Consider the following 17,309-nt stretch of genomic DNA (forward strand, 5'->3'; position numbering starts at 1 on the left):
ATGTTCATGCTTGTGATGCTCTCCAATTCAAGGATTGCGGAAGCCGACGATTAAGAGAGAAAAAGATAAAAGGCTCGGAGCGGTTTATGCCCAGGTCGCTTTCAAGTTGTCGAGATTCATAAGGTTAGGTGCATCATGAGGAGGAATGCAACGATACTTATTAAACAGCCAGGCTCGCGTCGTAATGCACCTGCAAAGTTCTATGAACATGTCTTTGTGCAATGTCAGGGGCTCCCGGACAAAGAACAAAGTCAGACGACCTCGTTCCTCCCTTTCAAGGGGAAACCAAGTTGTTAACCTGGCGCATCTCTGCCCTATTATTGAACTTGTTTGCATTGGGGAGACTTCCTGCTGACGAGCACGTTTATTGGGAGAACGAGGAGGGTTGTCTCCCTTGTACGATGCTCATGTGGGAGTGGGTAAATTTATTCTCTCTGACTAGGGTTACTGACGGTGACCTTGCCCTTTGGTGACCTTGCCCTTTGATCTACATACCCTTGAACTTTTGTACGTGTTTCAAACCGACTCTGTTGGCGTCATCATGTGATGTTCGTGTGGTTCATTGACATATGCATCTCCAGTACTCGGTACATTTTAAGGAGGAACCATCTTCTTTGTCTGTAGTATATTGTTGGACTTAATGTTTGGTGACGAGCTTGACTCGGAAGTAGCCGAACGAGTGGCTGAAACCTTAAATCATCGGTAGTACATACAGTAGTTATTTTTACATGTACCCTACGCGTTTGCAACGAGTTCACTGTGCTACGTCCTGCGCAAAATCCTATATATATGACATGCACATAAAATCCGATATCCTGATGTCCAGGCTCACCGTCTGCAGAGCTCGTAGCAGCACAAGTGATATGCCACCAGATGCCTTGTATTCCTAGTGGGTCCCATATCTCCAACTTACGAAGATGGTGGATCTGTAAAAATAGGCTGTATGATGAAGGGTGAATTGTTAGAAGACGGCTCATTGATTGCACGGCGATATCTCAAAGCCATGCCCCGAGGGTAAGACGAAAAGGTCGAGAGAAATTTGAAGAAATCCGCACGTTCAAGGACAATAGGGAGGGACATAAAATTCACGCGCAAGAACTCTGCAGCGCTGCGGGTAGTATTGGCATCCCATGTCAATCGACGGAGGACGGAAAACCAGGACACGGGTGCTGAAGGACAAGACGGTATTGTCAAATAGAGGGGCCCGACAAACGTTGGGTTGTCAGATTGTGTGATAGAGTGCACACGGGACGTGTATCTGGCAAAACTGTCCCAACTCCCAAGAGGGTTCTGTAATGCCTTGCTCACGTGAACCTTGAAGCTCACGATCATATGAAACTGATGTGTCCCAAACATTCACGATGCAAGTGCTGGACTGGCACGGCACGTGGATGCAAATACAGGAAAGGATTCATGTTCTGCGTGTGAGCTATCACTTCGAGAATTCGCACTAAGGCCGGATTAATAACTTGGCAAGCCTTGTATATGAAAGTACTAGATAAACCTGCAAGAACTGTATTTTTGTTGAGAGTTTTTATGGAAAGAGTTAACACTTATCAGCGCTTCGACGCCACATGCTACTGTCCTTCTGGATCCTCGAGAGCCCTCGCACCTCAATCAACCATTCTATAGACCCCGTCGCCACCCGCTGGCACCCGGGGCTTTCCAGCGTCTTCAACTGGCTATCCAACATCGCAGCCATCATGAAATGCCCCTGGCATTTCATTATTCGGCCCGTGGGCACCTCCCGCGAGCCTTTCATCGTCGGAAGCTTTCCCGAGTGTTGCGATGCCTCTGCTTCCAATATAATTTCAGCCCTTAACATTGAGTGGTAACTCCCCTTCAACGCCGAACACACGATAATGATCCTCGGCTTCTAATCTTCATCCCTCACAGGACTCGGCTGCTCACTACGCCCGATCATGCCGCGCTCGTCCAGCGTCTTCTCCGTCTCGGACATGTCATCTAGCTCCGCATGCAACTGCTGACATGGACAGCTGTCTTGTGTTACTGACCTACTGACAGCTGCCAAGGCTGGTGGTCTGCGTCCAAGACGTTCTCCACGCGACATCGGGCCGCAGATGGTTATCGCCATTGATGAAGGGGAGATGAAGAGCCCTTTGAAAAGCGTGGTGCCGAGAGTAGAATTGCAATTGCCTGTACCGAATACGCTCTGATGTCAATGGTGAGCATGTATTACAGATTGATGCCCTAGTACTGGAAATTGCAATTAGTCACCAAGGAAGTAGACATGACACGATTCACTACCAGAAATATCGTATGGCTCATGTCTCGATTAGCAATAGCTGTATGCATGTTTATCACCTCCGTCCTCGGTTTATGTCGGCACCTCGGAGCACACGTAGATGGTCGGACGATCATCAGGAGGAGACAGGATGAATCAAGATGGTATCGCCAGATGCGACTGAACCAGTACCCGAAGGTCGGTGTAGTTGCGCGTACAGATGATATGCTTTACACATTTGTTGGTTGACCGGATGCCTGCAAGAAAGGAAATTCCACGACTTGAGGACCTGATGGGTGACGATGACCGGTAAGCGGCGAGGATAAGTAGTACTGTATGTGTTTGGTGCTGCCTCGGAGCGAGAATCCTCAATCAACAATCAAGGAAACGAGATCAGCGCGACACGGGGTTGGAGGCTTTGCGGACCGTATATCCACTACACGAGTCAAATAATTCATATAGTGATATCCATCAAAAAAGATCAGCAATATTCTTGAGATGGACATACCGGTGACTTAGACTTGCTGTACGGCACGATGACACCGCGGTCCGTGCGCGTGAACGACCGACTGTCCATGTCAATTGTGATGACATGCACTGCGTTAGTCGTCGTCACTAGCTACTAGCAGAATACAGCAACTTTTGTTTTTGTACTCTAAACGACCATGGGAGAACACCACAGGGACAAAAACAAGAACGAACTTGAAGAGCGCGAGGCTGTAGCTGAACGTTACTATGCACGACGCACGTTGCCGCACAGGTCACGGGTATACTAGTTAAGGCTAGTATTCCTTGAGGAACCTTCTATAACATTCGGACTTGGCCCGCCGTCTAGATCCACGCGTCCGTCCGAGTCCCTGCAGGGGCGTGGTGATGACTGATCCGCAGTTGTAGGTATTCATAGGCGAGGCACATGTGGTCACTAGACGAGTCTGCTCGCCGCGAATGTCTCTCAATCCAATCGGTTCGACTTTTTGCTTCGAATGTCCGATACAGTCGTGGTTAATGGAGTTCCACCGAAGTATTCGATGACTAGACGACTTCGAATTTCGTCACGTCTCCCCGCGTTCAGCGCGGGTTTGAGCTAGCTTAGTTAAGGGCCTTTGGAGTCGATAGTATACATAGCTCCCCGGGGATTTGGCCACGTCCCTGGCTGCGATCCACGGGTATGGTAATCGTAAGCTGTAATGGGTTTCATAGGCAAGGCACATGTACGTCTCGTATCCTTTGGGTGACTCGGGTGGGACACCGTACGTGCAAGCTCGTGGCCTGACTCATATACAACGTAGTCATCAGCTCCCTGTTCCCCATAATTAGTCACCGATAACTATAGCCCCTCCGTTTGAAGAACAATCACACGGTATTAGCTACCGGTCTGAATGAAATCACCACATGATTCACAATGTCACCCATCATTTGCCAAGATACAAATCCATTGTAAAAACACGAGAGAACGTGTCTGTCTGTATGTATGCATCGGAATATATGTATGTAAGAGTGAGGTGAAGGTTGATATCAGCGTGTGGTGGTACGTTATGGCACGATCAATCAATCAGTTGAATGAGGATATCAGGTACATGGTCAGTTGGAGAAGGAATGACTGCTTAGCTGGCGAAATTAAAGAACAAAGATGGTCGTAAAAATAACAACAACAATGACTTGATAGATGGAAAAAAAATATGGCAAGTTTGGAATTAAATGCAAAGATATACTCCTGGAGGAATTGATCAGAATTTCGTCGCAAAAAAACTTTATCATTATTGGCGTCACGTATGATATATCCATAAACAGGAAAAGAACGACAGGGGTGTTTAACTGGGATGGGGGAGTGCGCGGGAGTGTGGGGGCTTTGAGAAGTCAATGGCGTTGTACGCTGGTGGAGCTTCTTCTAGGTCCGCGTGCTCCTCGACCGCGCGTCGGTGATGGTGCGCTCGGGTGATGTTACGCACCCACCCTAGCACCTCATCAGGATCCTTCTCTGGACGAATCCTACCCCGCGGTTGCTGTGCAGTTGATGGCCGCGTGGGCATCGTTGCTGATATCGGCGTTGAGACGACGTTGGACGAGTGGGTGTACCGATGCCCCGTGGAAGATAAGCGGGATATCGAGGCAGGTGTTGGGGGAAGCGTACGAGCCAATGTGGGAAGGCGTTTGGGTCGAGCAGGAGGTGAGCTAGTAGGGGATACGGGGTTTGAGGGGACGGTAGGTAGTCGGCGCCGAACGACAGATCCCGAAGAAAGAGCACGGCTGCGAGACGGAGGCGTTTCACCCACACTATCCATATCACTGTCTAGCACTGTCGGCGGGATGAGCACTCCGTCTTCCGTGACTGATGGAGTGTGCCTTGTTGTTGGGATGGATGATAATCGGGGTGACGATCTCGATCGGTGAAGCCACGGTTGTGATCCAGGAGGGGGGTGCCATGAAGATGGCGGCGCAGGAAGTTCTCGCCGTGTACCCGCACGTGGCGAGGGGGAAGGCTGCGATGACAGTGGGATGTAATCAGATACTGGGGTGGGTGATATTGGTGCAGGGGAAAAGCTAAGGGGAGTTGAATAACGGTTGTTGGTATTGATCCTTGGAGCGGCTCTTTCTGAGTCATCGCAAAATGTGGATGTATGGAATTCACTGGATGGTGCTGAACAAGGGGTTGCGGGATAGCAGACGGACTCGGAGGAGATGCTTGCAGAGTCCCATGCTGTACCCGGGCGTGGAGGTAAGTCGCTACCGTCTGCACTATGAGGTCGTAATGATGGGTATAACGGTTCGCCATATACAATTTTGCGCCATTGATTTACAGATGTAGGTGGGGGCGCTGTGCCGGAGATATCAAGTACATCTGCATCCTCATTACAGTGGGTATCGATTGCAGGGGTCTTGAGGGAAGGATATAGAGGTTCGCCATACATGATTTTACGCCACTGACGTGCAGATGCAGGAGCAGATGTGGATTTAGGAAGGGAGTCGGATTCTGTTGCTGGGGTATCGAGTGAATTTGGGTTGTGCCTTACAGTCATCCAATCGTCGGGCTCTGTAACGAGTAGTAGAGCGGTGACAAAGAGGTTATCGAGTAGGGAAAGGGATATTCCAGCGTGTTCTACTTGAGGAACTGATTGATGGACAGGACCAAGGGTTTCGAAAACTTTAAGTCTTGGATTGTTTTGGTCGTCTTGTATTTCGAGGGATGCGATCAGTCGCTTGGATGATGAAGATGTGCACTTATGAGAAAGTGTGAGCGTAAGCGGAAATAAGTGACGGAAAGGAATGTTACCTGATAAGTGCGACCAGTTCGCTTCCACTTTAACGTATGGGGATGGTTTGGTAAGGTGAACTTGCGTGAGCTGGTGAAACAACAAAAATGAATGATGAAGGATTTATGACATATGAAGAAGAGACATACTTTCCAAGGTTGCCATACTTGAGGTAGCTGTCAGTGTCTCTCCAACGAGGTTCACTCATCTGTATGATTGCACCGTGGGTATCCCTTCCTTTGCCCTTGAGAGGGAGATCCTTGGGCCAACAAATGTCTGCGATTTTTACAGAAGCGTCCCATGGATCTGAACGCCATATGGTAGTTGAAGAGCCGACTGTTTCTACTGAGTAAAGAGGAGTTTCCGCTACGAGGTCTGTAGCGACGGAATCTAGAAAAGAAGGAGAAGACAACTTGAGTACGAGAAGGGGTCTCTGTTGTCGGCGAGAAGCCATGTCGTCGCGAATTTCCAGGCGGTGTAGGTAAGGGAATATAGCTGATGGATTTGAAGTAGAGGGACCTGGGATTGGTGATGAAGGAGAGGTGGATTTGGATGTGGGTGGAAGAGAGAGACGTTGAACAGGTGGAGGAACGAAGGGGGAGAAAGACGGTTTGTCAGAATCACCGATGGAGAGGGACATAAGCGCCCGATGCATGGCAATGAAAGTGGGTAGTATGAATTTGGGATGAGTGACACTATAAGGGACTACAGCTTACACCTTCAATCTCAGCGGCCCGTTGAGATCATCCACGTAAGTTAATCAGTTGTCCGGGTGATGACCGAGCGCTCTTTACAAACTCCGTCGCGTCCAACGCGCTCTTTTCACACACAATCCTTATTATTATTCCCATCATGTCTACCGAACCCAGGTAAGTTCTAATGTACCATTTCAGTCCAAATTTCGAATATTCCTCTTAGATCTCCAGTAAAAAAAGACGCGACGAGCCCCATAAAGTCTCCCGAATCAAAGGGAAAAGGGAAAACAAAGGCTCTTGCTGAGGACGTGTCAATGGAGGAAGAGGAGGAGGAAGAGGAAGAAGAAGACGAGGAAGAAGGTGACGAGGAAATGGAAGAGGTACGACTTTCTTTCATTCATATTTTTTCATCACACTCACCGACACAGGAGGACGAGGAAGATGATCACGAGGAAATCGACCCCAGCGCAATCCTTCCTCGTCGCACCCGTGGCACACGCGTCGATTATACATCCGAGGAAGCCCTCAAAAAGGCTGGCCTCACAAAGGATGACCACGATGACGACGACGACGAAGGCATGGAACATTAAGTCTCTCACGCCCCCCAATTACTTTAATATTGTTATCGCTCTCCTATAGTCTTTGGTCAATTATTTTGCAGGGCGTGTGTGTAATATTGCCAGCTGCCAGAGGTATCGTTTCATCTTGAAATTAAATAAAAATTCACCTTGGTTGGCACTTTATTCGCATGTTCGAATCTGTATGTCCTCGCACGTTGCTTTACTTCAGTCACGCGCCATTGTGCCGAGCTGATGGCGGCCTCCAAGTACTGAAGGATTTTGCATGATTTGAATGTGGACCTGAAACCCCCCAAAAATACTAGTATTTGCAGGACTACTCGGCGCAGAGGCTCCCACAAAGTCAACCAAGTATCTGGATTACAACGTGTTCATGCTACGCGACGCCGCCGATATCCAAGTTGGGGCACTTCTCACTCGGCTTTTCTGACGAGATATTCTAATTCATGTGCGTCCTTGTCTAGACCCTCCGCAATACGCGGTCCTTTACGAGTGCACTCCGCATGCCTTCCCTCGTTTCGACTCAGTCGATCGAACCTCAGCAAAGCCTAATTCTTTTCGGGTTTAAATATTCATACGGGGCCTCGAACTCCCCGTCGGGGACCGCTAGCTTGGCATGATTCTTGGCAGCCAGCCAAGCCTCCTGGGAAGTCCTGAACTTTTGTAGCTGGGCCTTTTAATATAGACCACAACCCCGACTTCTATTCTTGTAAGGCGTGCGTCCATATCTCATATCTATGGAACGGTCTTGACAATAGCAAGGCTGCCTCACCTGGCGCGTCCCTGTTTTCTGCCTCGCACCGAATTCGTGTGCTTTAGCTCGTAAAATCAGCTAGCCACCATTGTGAGGGGGCTGAGTCACTGCGAGGGTAGGTAGAGTTATTGTTAGGATCGAGTGCCAATTTCAATCATGGATCATCAAGTCCACACTCAGCTTCGAGCAGTGGTGGGAAGTAGCCTGTCAGCTAGCTATCTATACGTATGTGTGAAATTTACGATTTTAGATTACAACGTATGCATGACTACAAGCAAGCTGGCACTGCAAATACAAACAAACCATTACTGTGTCTGCTGCGTCTCTACTTCTTCACCTCTACCAGTCTCCACAAATCTATATATATATACACTACAGGTTGCGTAGTAGCAACTCGAACACAGTGTATCGGCAGTTGCAAAATTCTCGACCGAAGCCCAACCGAAATATCAGTAGTCAACGTACTCCACAATCATAATGGATCACAGCGCACACAATATGGCTGCTGCAAGGTGCAAGATGTACATGCTCTGGTACGTCCTCACCACCATCCACCCACAAGTACTTACCTATCCTCAGGAATACCCAAATCATCGACACATGTGTCGTATTTTCTCAATGGCACATCCGCTCTAACCTCCAATTCTTCTTCTCCTTCCTCGCCATCGTAGCACTAGGCATGTTCTACGAGTACCTCCGCGTCTTCTCGAGGGACTTTGACAAGCGCATTGCTGTGAAATTGAGGATCCGGAACGGGCGTAGGACGCCGCCTACTGCGAGTGGAAGGAGCTCGCCTGAACGTCATGGTGATGACGCCGAGGAGACGGGCTTGTTGAATGGGTCGAGGGTCACGAGGAAGCAAGGGTGAGTGCTTCTATAACACGTGCTTTTACTTTGATCGTGCTGACTTTGCCTTTATAGATTGACTATTCCGCCTCTCTATCGTGCCATGCGCGCTGTGCTGTATGGAGCCAGCGTTGGCTTGTCTTTCTTTTTGATGCTTGTGTTCATGACGTATAATGTATGTCTGATGGCTTGTTTTTCGGACACCGTCTGACTCGTTTGCGTATAGGCATACCTGATTTTTGCAGTTATCCTTGGTGCCGGGGCAGGACACTACATCTTGAGCGATACTATTGAGCCAAACGGCCCTCCTGAGAAGGGGATGGCATGTCATTGATCTGTCTACATGGGGAAAGCTACTATCAACATAACTATTACTCCTGCTTACGTGGCTTCGATTAGTCTCCATGTCTTCCTTCCGTCAAGGACCAGGTTCGACTACGGGAGACTAACGTAGATGAATGAGGATACCGGTTCCTTCTATATTTCAATATACCTCACTCACTCCAAAGGTGGAAGAATTGCTGTACACGAATATAGCTATGAATATGATCTATTGTTTCATCTACTGTAACCTCATCCTGCTTCGCAAGCACTCTGGGTGGAAGAAAACATGGATGATCGGGGCGGACAATGGCACACAGAGTTTACGATAATATTCAATGCACAGGGATTGTACTGAGGGCAATGAGCAAAACGGTGGACAGCACGATTTCTGGAGGCATAAGGTCCTTGTTCCATCCGACCCAGATACAAGAGCTCAAACACACCCGTGAGCTGATAAGACCATCAGCGTGTCCGTATCTTGCTCACAATGGAAGCTGATGATCATTACTTACACTTTCCGAGCCCATGTCACGGCGTCGGTGAAGCATTGTTAGGCCCCCCTCTTGCACCCTTCGTCAAGTTTGTGGTCATAGTGTCACGAGATGGCCCAGGCTGAGTTTCGACAAGTGGCTGGCTGGTATCTTTCGTCCGCTCCATCTCCTTTTTCATTTGCTCGTCAAAATGATCTTCATTAAAAGATTCCCGGCAACATCCTCGGGGACCGCAGCATTTGGCGCTACCGTGTCAAATGCATCAGTTCAAGTAAATGAGTCAACAAACTCATGTTACACCAATTTCTTTGAGCCAGTACGATGCCTACATGTGTAGGCATTTTGATAAGTTAGTCATTAATGGATTCAAATTGATGGAACACATTTTAGCCTACAGCAGGCTCCGCACATAGACCCCAAACATTCCCATGGCATCTGCCATAACCGATAAATGGAAAGCAACGGACAAAGCGCTGCAAGATATATATGTAGATAGAATTAGTCCCCGAGTATACGTGTATATATTACAAGGATACCTTCGGCCGGCTCTTCGATGATATGATTATGATATCACCGTAACAACTCAGGAAATACAATATTAGCACGATCTTGTCCTTGGTTCGTCTCTGCAAATAGACACAATGAGCATGTCTCTTCGCGTTCTCACCCTCGATAATGCTGTGTACAATTGATTTGAGTAAAGGGATCCGTTCGAAGGTTAGTACGGTTCGTGCTAGCGTCAAACCTTGGTAGCCATTACATAAATGTAGTCACTGCATACGCGGGCACAGAGGGTTGTCTTTCGAACGGATTGGATGGAATACAGCAGCGGCTTTCAAATGAGTCGATGGGTTTGACTTCGACGAGCTGACCATGCAGCGCAATCGCGCGCGCGCGTTTCTGACCAATCCTTTTTCTGCTGAGAGGTATCATAAATGCAGTTCTGTTTGAGATCCAGGCGATGAGGTACTCCAGGATTAGACAACATTGCGAGGTAGTCGGCGGGGTGTTCTTCTAGCCTGCATATAGCAGGGAAGGATGTAGACCAGATAACACCTGATTAAAGCCAAAACAAATGAATTGGGGGAAATATATTAATGTGCCTCCGAATTGTGTGTATCCGTCCTTCACATCGTATAATTTCGGTGCAAGAACTCAACTGGTAGTGCATCATGATTAGCAGTCACTAGACACCACATTAGCACAAAGTGCTGCGGAGAGTGCGAATTTAGACCGTCGGTAGGAACATAATAAATATTCGAAGAATTGATTTATCACCGGATGTATTCTATGGCATGGTCAGAAAAGGAGTGCGGACTCGGATGTGAAGGCAAATGGTACTTACCCCTCCTTGTCCCGCTTCCTGCCACTGGGTAAAATCATCCTGTTCTCGTTTTTCTCGACCTCTGACAGCTAGGTCCATGTCATAATCCACAGGACATTGGGAATGAGAAAAAGTAGCGGATCCTTCTTTCTCGTGGGATTAATGAGTCTCAGATGATCGATAATCCACTGGCAGAGCCTGCCGCAGAGAGGCGCTCGACTACAGTAGCAGCTGCGAGGCTGGCGGAAACCTTCCTTAGTCCAGACTGCATTGGTCGGAGGGTGGTTTCGTCAAACTTTAAAGTACGGTAACATGTTTTGTTTTGTTTACACCCCGTACATATTTGGATAGTATTGGTGGAAGCTATAGCCTGGTCCGAAGCATAAGCCGTAGTAGTTTGACCGAGTAAGCTTCCACTTCTTCGACACTCTAGTACCCCACTGCAGTTATCGATATTATAAGACACTATATGCAGTGACGCTAGTGGACCAGCTGTAGTAGCGACTCTCCGGAGTTAGAGCCTTAGAGGATTTCCAAGTGTTCTCGGAGTCCGAGGCCTTGACAGTTCACTAATCTACGCAGTACTGTACGCACTCCACAATGGATCACGGCGCACATAATATGGGTGCAAGGTGCTCAATTGCAATGCACATGCTCTGGTACATCCCACTCAACCCAACCCAACCCAGTCCATCCATACTTACCCAATCCCTAGGAACACCCAGATCATCGACACATGCATCGTATTTTCCCAATGGCACATCCGATCTAACCTCCAATTCTTCTCCTCCTTCCTTGCCATCGTAGCACTGGGCATGCTCTACGAGTACCTCCGCGTTTTCTCGAGGGACTTTGATAAACGCATTGCTGTGAAATTGAGGATCCAGAACGCGCGTAGGACGCCGCTTACTGCGAGTGGACGGAGCTCGCCTAAACGTCATGGTGATGACGCCAAGAAGACGGGCTTGTTGAATGGGTCGAGGGTCACGAAGAAGCAGGGGTGAGTGTTTCTACTACGCGTGTTTTTACTTTGATCGTGCTGACTCGCTTTGCTTTGCCTTTATAGATTCGCTGTTCCCCCTCTCTATCGTGCCATGCGCGCTGTGCTGTATGGAGCCAGCGTTGGCTTGTCTTTCTTTTTGATGCTTGTGTTCATGACGTATAATGTACGTCTGACTACTTGTTTTTCGGACACTGACGGATTTGTGTGCGTATAGGCATACCTGATTTTTGCAGTTATCCTTGGTGCCGGGGCAGGACACTACATCTTGAGTGACACTATTGAGCCAAACAGCCTTGCTGACAAGGGAATGGCATGCCATTGATCTGTGTACATGGGGAAAGCTGCTATCAATACGTATGTATATCCATTCTGCTTACATCGCTTCGATTAGTCTCCATGGCTCCTTCTGTCAAAGACTAGGTCTGATATAGACAGACCATTAATGAGAATGCTGGTTTCTTCTACGCTCATAATTAATTAACCTTGCTCACTTCAAAGGTTGAAGACATTGTTGTACACGAATACAGCTACGAGTATGATCAATTACTTCATCTCTGTATCCTCATCCTTCTTCGCAAGCCCTTCCGCCCGAAGCAGAGCATCAATTTCTGCAGGTTTGTAAATCTTAGCTTTTGGTGCTTTTGCTACTTGGTCGTATGTGAGGACTGCAAATTCGACTGTCGAGTACAGATCAGCGCCATGTTTGAGTAAGAAGGTAAGATGAGCCTACGCTTTTCGCTTCCAAGAGTTGTGCTGTCCATCGTCTTGCTCATTACCCTCAGTACAAGCCCGATAGCCTCCTCGACGCCCAAGTCGTCTTTGTATTCTTGTTTGAGTAAACTCTGTGCCGTGCCATTGTTCGCCCCGATGCATGTTGCTTTCCACCCAGAGTAGTTGCCAGATGGGTCGGAATGGTACAATTGGAAATGGTAATGTGGGTCATAGCCTGCATATAGCAGGGAGACACCAAAAGGACGCAGACCTAGACAATATCTCGTTAAAGTCAAAACAAACAAATTGGGGAATAGATTAACGGACCTCCGAATTGCGTATATCCTTGCTTCATATCGCACAATCGCTGTGCAAGAAGCTCAACTGGTATATCATCGTTATACTGCAAAAGATGTTGTTGTGCCACAGTCCGCGCGTAGTTCACTAGCGAATTCGCATCGGACGTGATGCCTGCAACTCCTCCGATTACATTTCTGCAAATTCCAGAAATCAAGAGACTTCCTAGGTACTTGTTGGGGGTAGTGCTTACGAGTTTAATAAGAACATCTTCTCTCCACTGCCGCCGTAGCCCCCACCTTCCTTTGCGCTGGAAAGATCTAGGAGCTTCCCTGTCACACGTTTCTCAGCGGCCAGGACAACACCGTCCTTTGCGAGTACGCCGAGGACTGTTCCTGCGTGCGAAATGGCTTCCATGGCATATTCGACTGGAATGATAGGGTTAGGTCGTGAGCCGTCTGCAATTCTCTGATGAGCGTACTTTGGTAAAGCCGGCCTGTGCATGATAAACGAGTCAGATCAGGGAATTTAGTTGATAATGTTAATTACGCACCTTCCGGAGAGAATATTGTTGTTCGACCTGTAAATCAATGGTCATTATATGGACTCAGTAGGTAGTGCTGCTAGGATACGTACTATCATATCTTCGGGCCTGCACGAGTGATTCATGTGAGTATTCGTATGTCAATGCAATTTATAAAATGTGCATACCATGGTTGATGAATCAGGGAACGAGGAGGGAGGAGCGTACTTGTAAGATGGAACTTGTCACTGACGCGTTCCCTCAGATTGAGTTGGCATACGCGTCAGGTTAAGCGGGGGGTCGCCGGCATTTGCCTATTAACTCATACTCAACCCCTCTAGTAAGGTCCTCGCTCTCGTTTGTCACTAGACTAGTACTCTTCGAACATTTTCTTTCGTTACCGCGGATGTGTACATCTTTTATGGATTTTAAGATGATGGTATGCAGAAATTGCTCCGAGGAAATCAGCTGCAGTACTCTGCTCCGAGGAACGAATATCAACGTTTGGCACTAGAATTGGAAGGCCTCCCCGAAACATCTGTTATTAAGAAGACACGACTGTCAGCTCAGTCTTCCGTCTATGTATATGGTCTGACTGCGGAAGACTACGATTCTGCGCACCTGCATACACTTTGAATGCCGAATGAAAGAAAAGTACTAGCGTACTGCTTCCGATTCGGCGACTTCCCCATGTCTGTGGCATATGGTACACCCCTGGCCACATCTCCACTTCCTCGTCGGCCATCGCCATCAATCATATTCCAGCTTTGTGGTGGAATTCGAGGTACTACAATAGTCGCATTAACGTTGTGACTCGCCATGTCTCTTCCTAGCGTGCACTCCGAAGCGCCAACATATCCCGAGGACAGAGGGGCAAATTATCCGGCTGTCAACGTTAACCTTGATACCTCGGTGGAAAACAAGCCTCTTGTTGATGGAAACATGAGCGATGCAGTATTCTTGGTGGTGATGGTACGTCTATTTCTCACTTGCATTTCCAAGCACTAGTATCACTCAAGGGATGCTCACTGAGCTCTCAGGGCGTATCTGGCACAGGAAAATCTACTCTCGGCGCTGCGCTATCAAAGGCTCTCCGTCTCCCATTTATCGACGGCGATGACCTCCATCCGCAATCTAATGTAGACAAGATGTCACGTGGAGAACCTCTCACAGACACAGATCGCCAGCCCTGGCTAGAAACTATCCGCAGAACAGCCGTTAGTAGCGTTCTAAGTCAGCTTGGGAATGACCACAAATCACATGCGGAGCCAAACGCAATGCCCGAGACCGAGACGATGCTTGACAAGTGCAGCATGCTCGGGCGTAATGAGCAGCTGAGTTCTAGTATGAGGGATAAAGACCAGAAGCCGGGTATTGTCATCGCGTGCTCTGCGCTGAAAGGGAGTTACCGGTTGGTGCTACGGGGCGAAACTCTGTCGGAAGCTGAGGCGTCGAAGCATTCAAGAAAGCTTCCGACGTGCTTTGTGTATATGAAAGGCTCGCGGGAGATGCTTATGAACCGAATGATGAAACGCCAGGGACATTTCATGAAGGCTGCGATGTTGGATAGCCAATTGAAGACGCTGGAAAGCCCTGAGAATGAGGAGGGTGTGGTAACGGTGTCGATAGAGTGGTCGACTGAGGACCAAGTGCAAGAGGTGGTCAGGGCTCTCGAGGATGGAGAAGGACACCAGCATGTGGCATCGAAGCATTGATAAGTGTTTTTTTACATAAAAACTCGCAATAAAGTATAGTTCTTGCAGACTTTCTTCCTTGAAAAGAAGGAATGGCTAGGTCAAGCTTCTTTCTTGAGAGGTCTGACTACGGGTAGTGGGAGACAGGGTTATTTCTTCGTCCGGGACTCCAGCATAAGATCATGCAACTTTGCATGTCTCCTTCAACGTGAGGCCATCATCATATCCAAAATATTGGCCATGCATCCGGCTTTACGAAATCTCCAAGTGATAGACATCATTATCTCTCACACGAATCACGGAACCCTTCCTGCACTTGCCTCCACATGCCGCATATTTGAGGACCCGGCACTTGACGTTCTTTGGAGGAGGTTGTCTTCCGTGGAGACCCTCACCAGATGTATGCCAGGTGACCTGTTTACCGTTGAGCAAGGATGCATGGTCAGTATTCAGTGTCTCGTAACTCCAGAGTGTTAATACTGAATTCACTTATACAGGTACTACAGAAACCTCCTGACGACAAGATGTGGGACACTGTTTGCAAATACACGTCCCGCGTACGCTCGATCACACAAATATATGAATCAAGGTCTATCGAAGCCCTTGGGTCGATACTGTTGTCTTGTCCTTTGGCACCCACATCTTTGTTTCCCAACCTCCGTAGGCTAACATGGCACGCCAATGGAACTCGCCGCGCAGCAGATTTCTTGCGCATGGCTTTTGTGCCTACCCTACTGGTCCTGGATGTGACGGTTTCTTCAGTTTCAACTTCCCTTGCCTTTCTCTCGGTCCTTTCGTCTCTTGGGACCTCGTGTCCTCACCTCCAGAACTTGTATATGAACCGTGACCGCGAGCCTTTAACCGACCATTCATATTGCAAAATTACACCCTTCGTTATAAAACCTTTTTCCACACTCCATCATCTTCGCACATTGCGGGCATGGGACATAGGGGACCAAGGTATCCAACACATTATGCAGCTACGAGCTCTGCAGTCGCTGTCACTGGATTTGAACTCATGGCTAATTGGGGAGAAACGATTGTATCTGCAACTCCCCGGTTTTCATGATTTGAATTTTCTGGCCCTTCATATCAACAAGTTGGAGGATGCTTCGAAGTTCTTCGTTTCACTCGAGGTTGTCAGAAGCAGGGACATAAGAGTCTTCTTTAACCCTCTGTCTCCCCCGCCTGCATCCGCAATGCTATCTCAGTTTCTCGGCATCCTCCAAGAAAGATGCGACAACGATAAGCTTGAATGCTTTTCTCTCGTCGGATATTCGAAGGCGATGCTCACAAAACCAGGCGTCTTCACACCACTGCACACATTTCGCAATCTGACTCAACTGAATATCCAGGGGAGCTTTAGCATTTCGATGTCTGACGAGCAGCTATGCCAGCTGGTGAGAGCCTGGCCTAGGCTCCAAGTCCTCGAAATCAGCAGCTGGATCGCTATCGATGTCGCTACGGTACTACCCACATTCCACGGGCTAATAGGGTTGCTTCAGCTCTGCCCCGCTCTGACTTCGCTCGCTCTTGTCGTCGATACAACCAAGTTGGATGGCATAGATCTCAGAAGCCCCAGTGGTGGACGCTTTAATACGCTCAACGGCCTCACGCTCGGCAATTCACCCATTGATTGCCCAGTAAACGTAGCCCTCATCCTCAGCGGCCTCTTCCCCCACCTTGAGCAGGTCGATATCGATTGTTGGAATGGAATCCAGATGTACGTGCTGCCACAGAGGACAGCAGCAATGAAGCAATGGGCGTCAGTCAATAGCATCCTCCGTGGCTTCAGCGTTGTAAGGGAGCGGCGTATTGAAGCTTGATGAGGTTGTCTGGTTGTAGGCTGCACCTTTGGACTATGTGATTGCACACTTACAGTACGCGCATTCATGTGTCGAAATTGTCGTTCATATGATCTTTGGGCGCTCAATTCAGTCCTAGAACTAGACAACTGGCCGATCTGCATTCTGAGAACGATTCGGAGACACCAGTGATCGTCCACTCCAACACCGCGGCAGGTTGCCCAACTTTCGGCATGAACCAGGTGAAATGCTGTAAGATGCATATACACAACTATCAATACGTTGTGGATCATGATCATATGTATGGGTAGGGTGCATGGACATAGCTCATTCCAACACCCCCCACTCCCACTCAATCTTCATAACCACCACTCACCCACCGTTGCGGCAGATACCCGATCAACTTTGTCATGAATCAACATGTTGCTGCGTAAGACGCTTATCCGAAAGGAACCTAAACACGCAGCGACTCCACCTGAACGGCGTCGATTTGGATGGCGTGCAGCCTGTCGTCGTCGAGTTCATCGTCGTAGTAATCATCGTTCGATACACCGTGCCAGCGATTACTTCAGAGGGACCAAGCCGCCTTTGGGGGCGAAACAATATTTGTGGTCTAACAAGTGGATGCCTGACCAAGATGCAATGACTCGGAGGTCATAGACTATATGTAGCGTGATAATTTGCAATGTCCTGACAGCCTACACATGTGGTTGCTGGTGTAGGCTGGTGTAGGGTGCAGAACTACTTGGGGTCCGGCTAGTTCTACCG

At 48.4% G+C, this 17,309-nt stretch overlaps 9 protein-coding genes across 9 annotated transcripts; 6 read left to right on the plus strand and 3 right to left on the minus strand.

The window, feature by feature from the left end:
- Positions 1-1,657: 1,657 nt before the first annotated feature.
- HD556DRAFT_1187764 (uncharacterized protein) lies at positions 1,658-1,876 on the minus strand (the record flags this gene model as incomplete). The annotated part of the gene is made up of 1 exon (XM_041296108.1): positions 1,658-1,876. A coding segment is annotated over one exon (219 nt), but the record flags the coding sequence as incomplete, so codon positions are not given.
- A 286-nt stretch (positions 1,877-2,162) lies between these two features.
- Positions 2,163-2,682, plus strand: HD556DRAFT_1390800 (uncharacterized protein). The gene is made up of 2 exons (XM_041303545.1): positions 2,163-2,185; positions 2,235-2,682. Exon 2 carries the CDS (start codon positions 2,252-2,254, stop codon positions 2,492-2,494), a length of 243 nt encoding a protein of 80 aa, XP_041157483.1. The 5' UTR covers positions 2,163-2,185; positions 2,235-2,251; the 3' UTR covers positions 2,495-2,682.
- Positions 2,683-3,653: 971 nt separating this feature from the next.
- HD556DRAFT_1390806 (uncharacterized protein) lies at positions 3,654-6,213 on the minus strand. Its single transcript, XM_041303546.1, has 3 exons — positions 5,646-6,213; positions 5,517-5,586; positions 3,654-5,463 (listed from the first exon to the last, which is right to left on the minus strand). Exons 1-3 carry the CDS (start codon positions 6,149-6,151, stop codon positions 4,057-4,059), a joined length of 1,983 nt encoding a protein of 660 aa, XP_041157484.1. The 5' UTR covers positions 6,152-6,213; the 3' UTR covers positions 3,654-4,056.
- Positions 6,214-6,348: 135 nt separating this feature from the next.
- Positions 6,349-6,781, plus strand: HD556DRAFT_1446050 (uncharacterized protein; the record flags this gene model as incomplete). Its single annotated transcript, XM_041307026.1, has 3 exons — positions 6,349-6,365; positions 6,415-6,571; positions 6,620-6,781. The coding sequence occupies 3 exons, from the start codon at positions 6,349-6,351 to the stop codon at positions 6,779-6,781; spliced, it is 336 nt and encodes a 111-aa protein (XP_041157485.1).
- A 999-nt stretch (positions 6,782-7,780) lies between these two features.
- Positions 7,781-8,851, plus strand: HD556DRAFT_695287 (copper transporter). The gene is made up of 4 exons (XM_041311333.1): positions 7,781-8,056; positions 8,103-8,387; positions 8,445-8,544; positions 8,596-8,851. Exons 1-4 carry the CDS (start codon positions 8,001-8,003, stop codon positions 8,701-8,703), a joined length of 549 nt encoding a protein of 182 aa, XP_041157486.1. The 5' UTR covers positions 7,781-8,000; the 3' UTR covers positions 8,704-8,851.
- Positions 8,852-10,887: 2,036 nt separating this feature from the next.
- On the plus strand, positions 10,888-12,191 carry HD556DRAFT_695347 (copper transporter). Its single transcript, XM_041311334.1, has 4 exons — positions 10,888-11,167; positions 11,224-11,508; positions 11,575-11,674; positions 11,726-12,191. The coding sequence occupies exons 1-4, from the start codon at positions 11,109-11,111 to the stop codon at positions 11,831-11,833; spliced, it is 552 nt and encodes a 183-aa protein (XP_041157487.1). The 5' UTR covers positions 10,888-11,108; the 3' UTR covers positions 11,834-12,191.
- HD556DRAFT_1310541 (N-terminal nucleophile aminohydrolase) lies at positions 12,055-13,233 on the minus strand (the record flags this gene model as incomplete). The annotated part of the gene is made up of 8 exons (XM_041300423.1): positions 12,055-12,188; positions 12,242-12,493; positions 12,550-12,716; positions 12,773-12,947; positions 13,001-13,015; positions 13,073-13,099; positions 13,156-13,171; positions 13,231-13,233. 8 exons carry the CDS (start codon positions 13,231-13,233, stop codon positions 12,055-12,057), a joined length of 789 nt encoding a protein of 262 aa, XP_041157488.1.
- A 751-nt stretch (positions 13,234-13,984) lies between these two features.
- Positions 13,985-14,757, plus strand: HD556DRAFT_1242083 (P-loop containing nucleoside triphosphate hydrolase protein; the record flags this gene model as incomplete). The annotated part of the gene is made up of 2 exons (XM_041298242.1): positions 13,985-14,014; positions 14,083-14,757. 2 exons carry the CDS (start codon positions 13,985-13,987, stop codon positions 14,755-14,757), a joined length of 705 nt encoding a protein of 234 aa, XP_041157489.1.
- A 110-nt stretch (positions 14,758-14,867) lies between these two features.
- Positions 14,868-16,668, plus strand: HD556DRAFT_695573 (uncharacterized protein). Its single transcript, XM_041311335.1, has 2 exons — positions 14,868-15,177; positions 15,234-16,668. Exons 1-2 carry the CDS (start codon positions 14,977-14,979, stop codon positions 16,560-16,562), a joined length of 1,530 nt encoding a protein of 509 aa, XP_041157490.1. The 5' UTR covers positions 14,868-14,976; the 3' UTR covers positions 16,563-16,668.
- The last annotated feature ends 641 nt before the right edge of the window (positions 16,669-17,309 follow it).

Source organism: Suillus plorans (genome assembly GCF_016647745.1).
Source record: "Suillus plorans strain S12 chromosome Unknown HD556scaffold_49, whole genome shotgun sequence".
Lineage (NCBI taxonomy): Eukaryota > Fungi > Basidiomycota > Agaricomycetes > Boletales > Suillaceae > Suillus > Suillus plorans.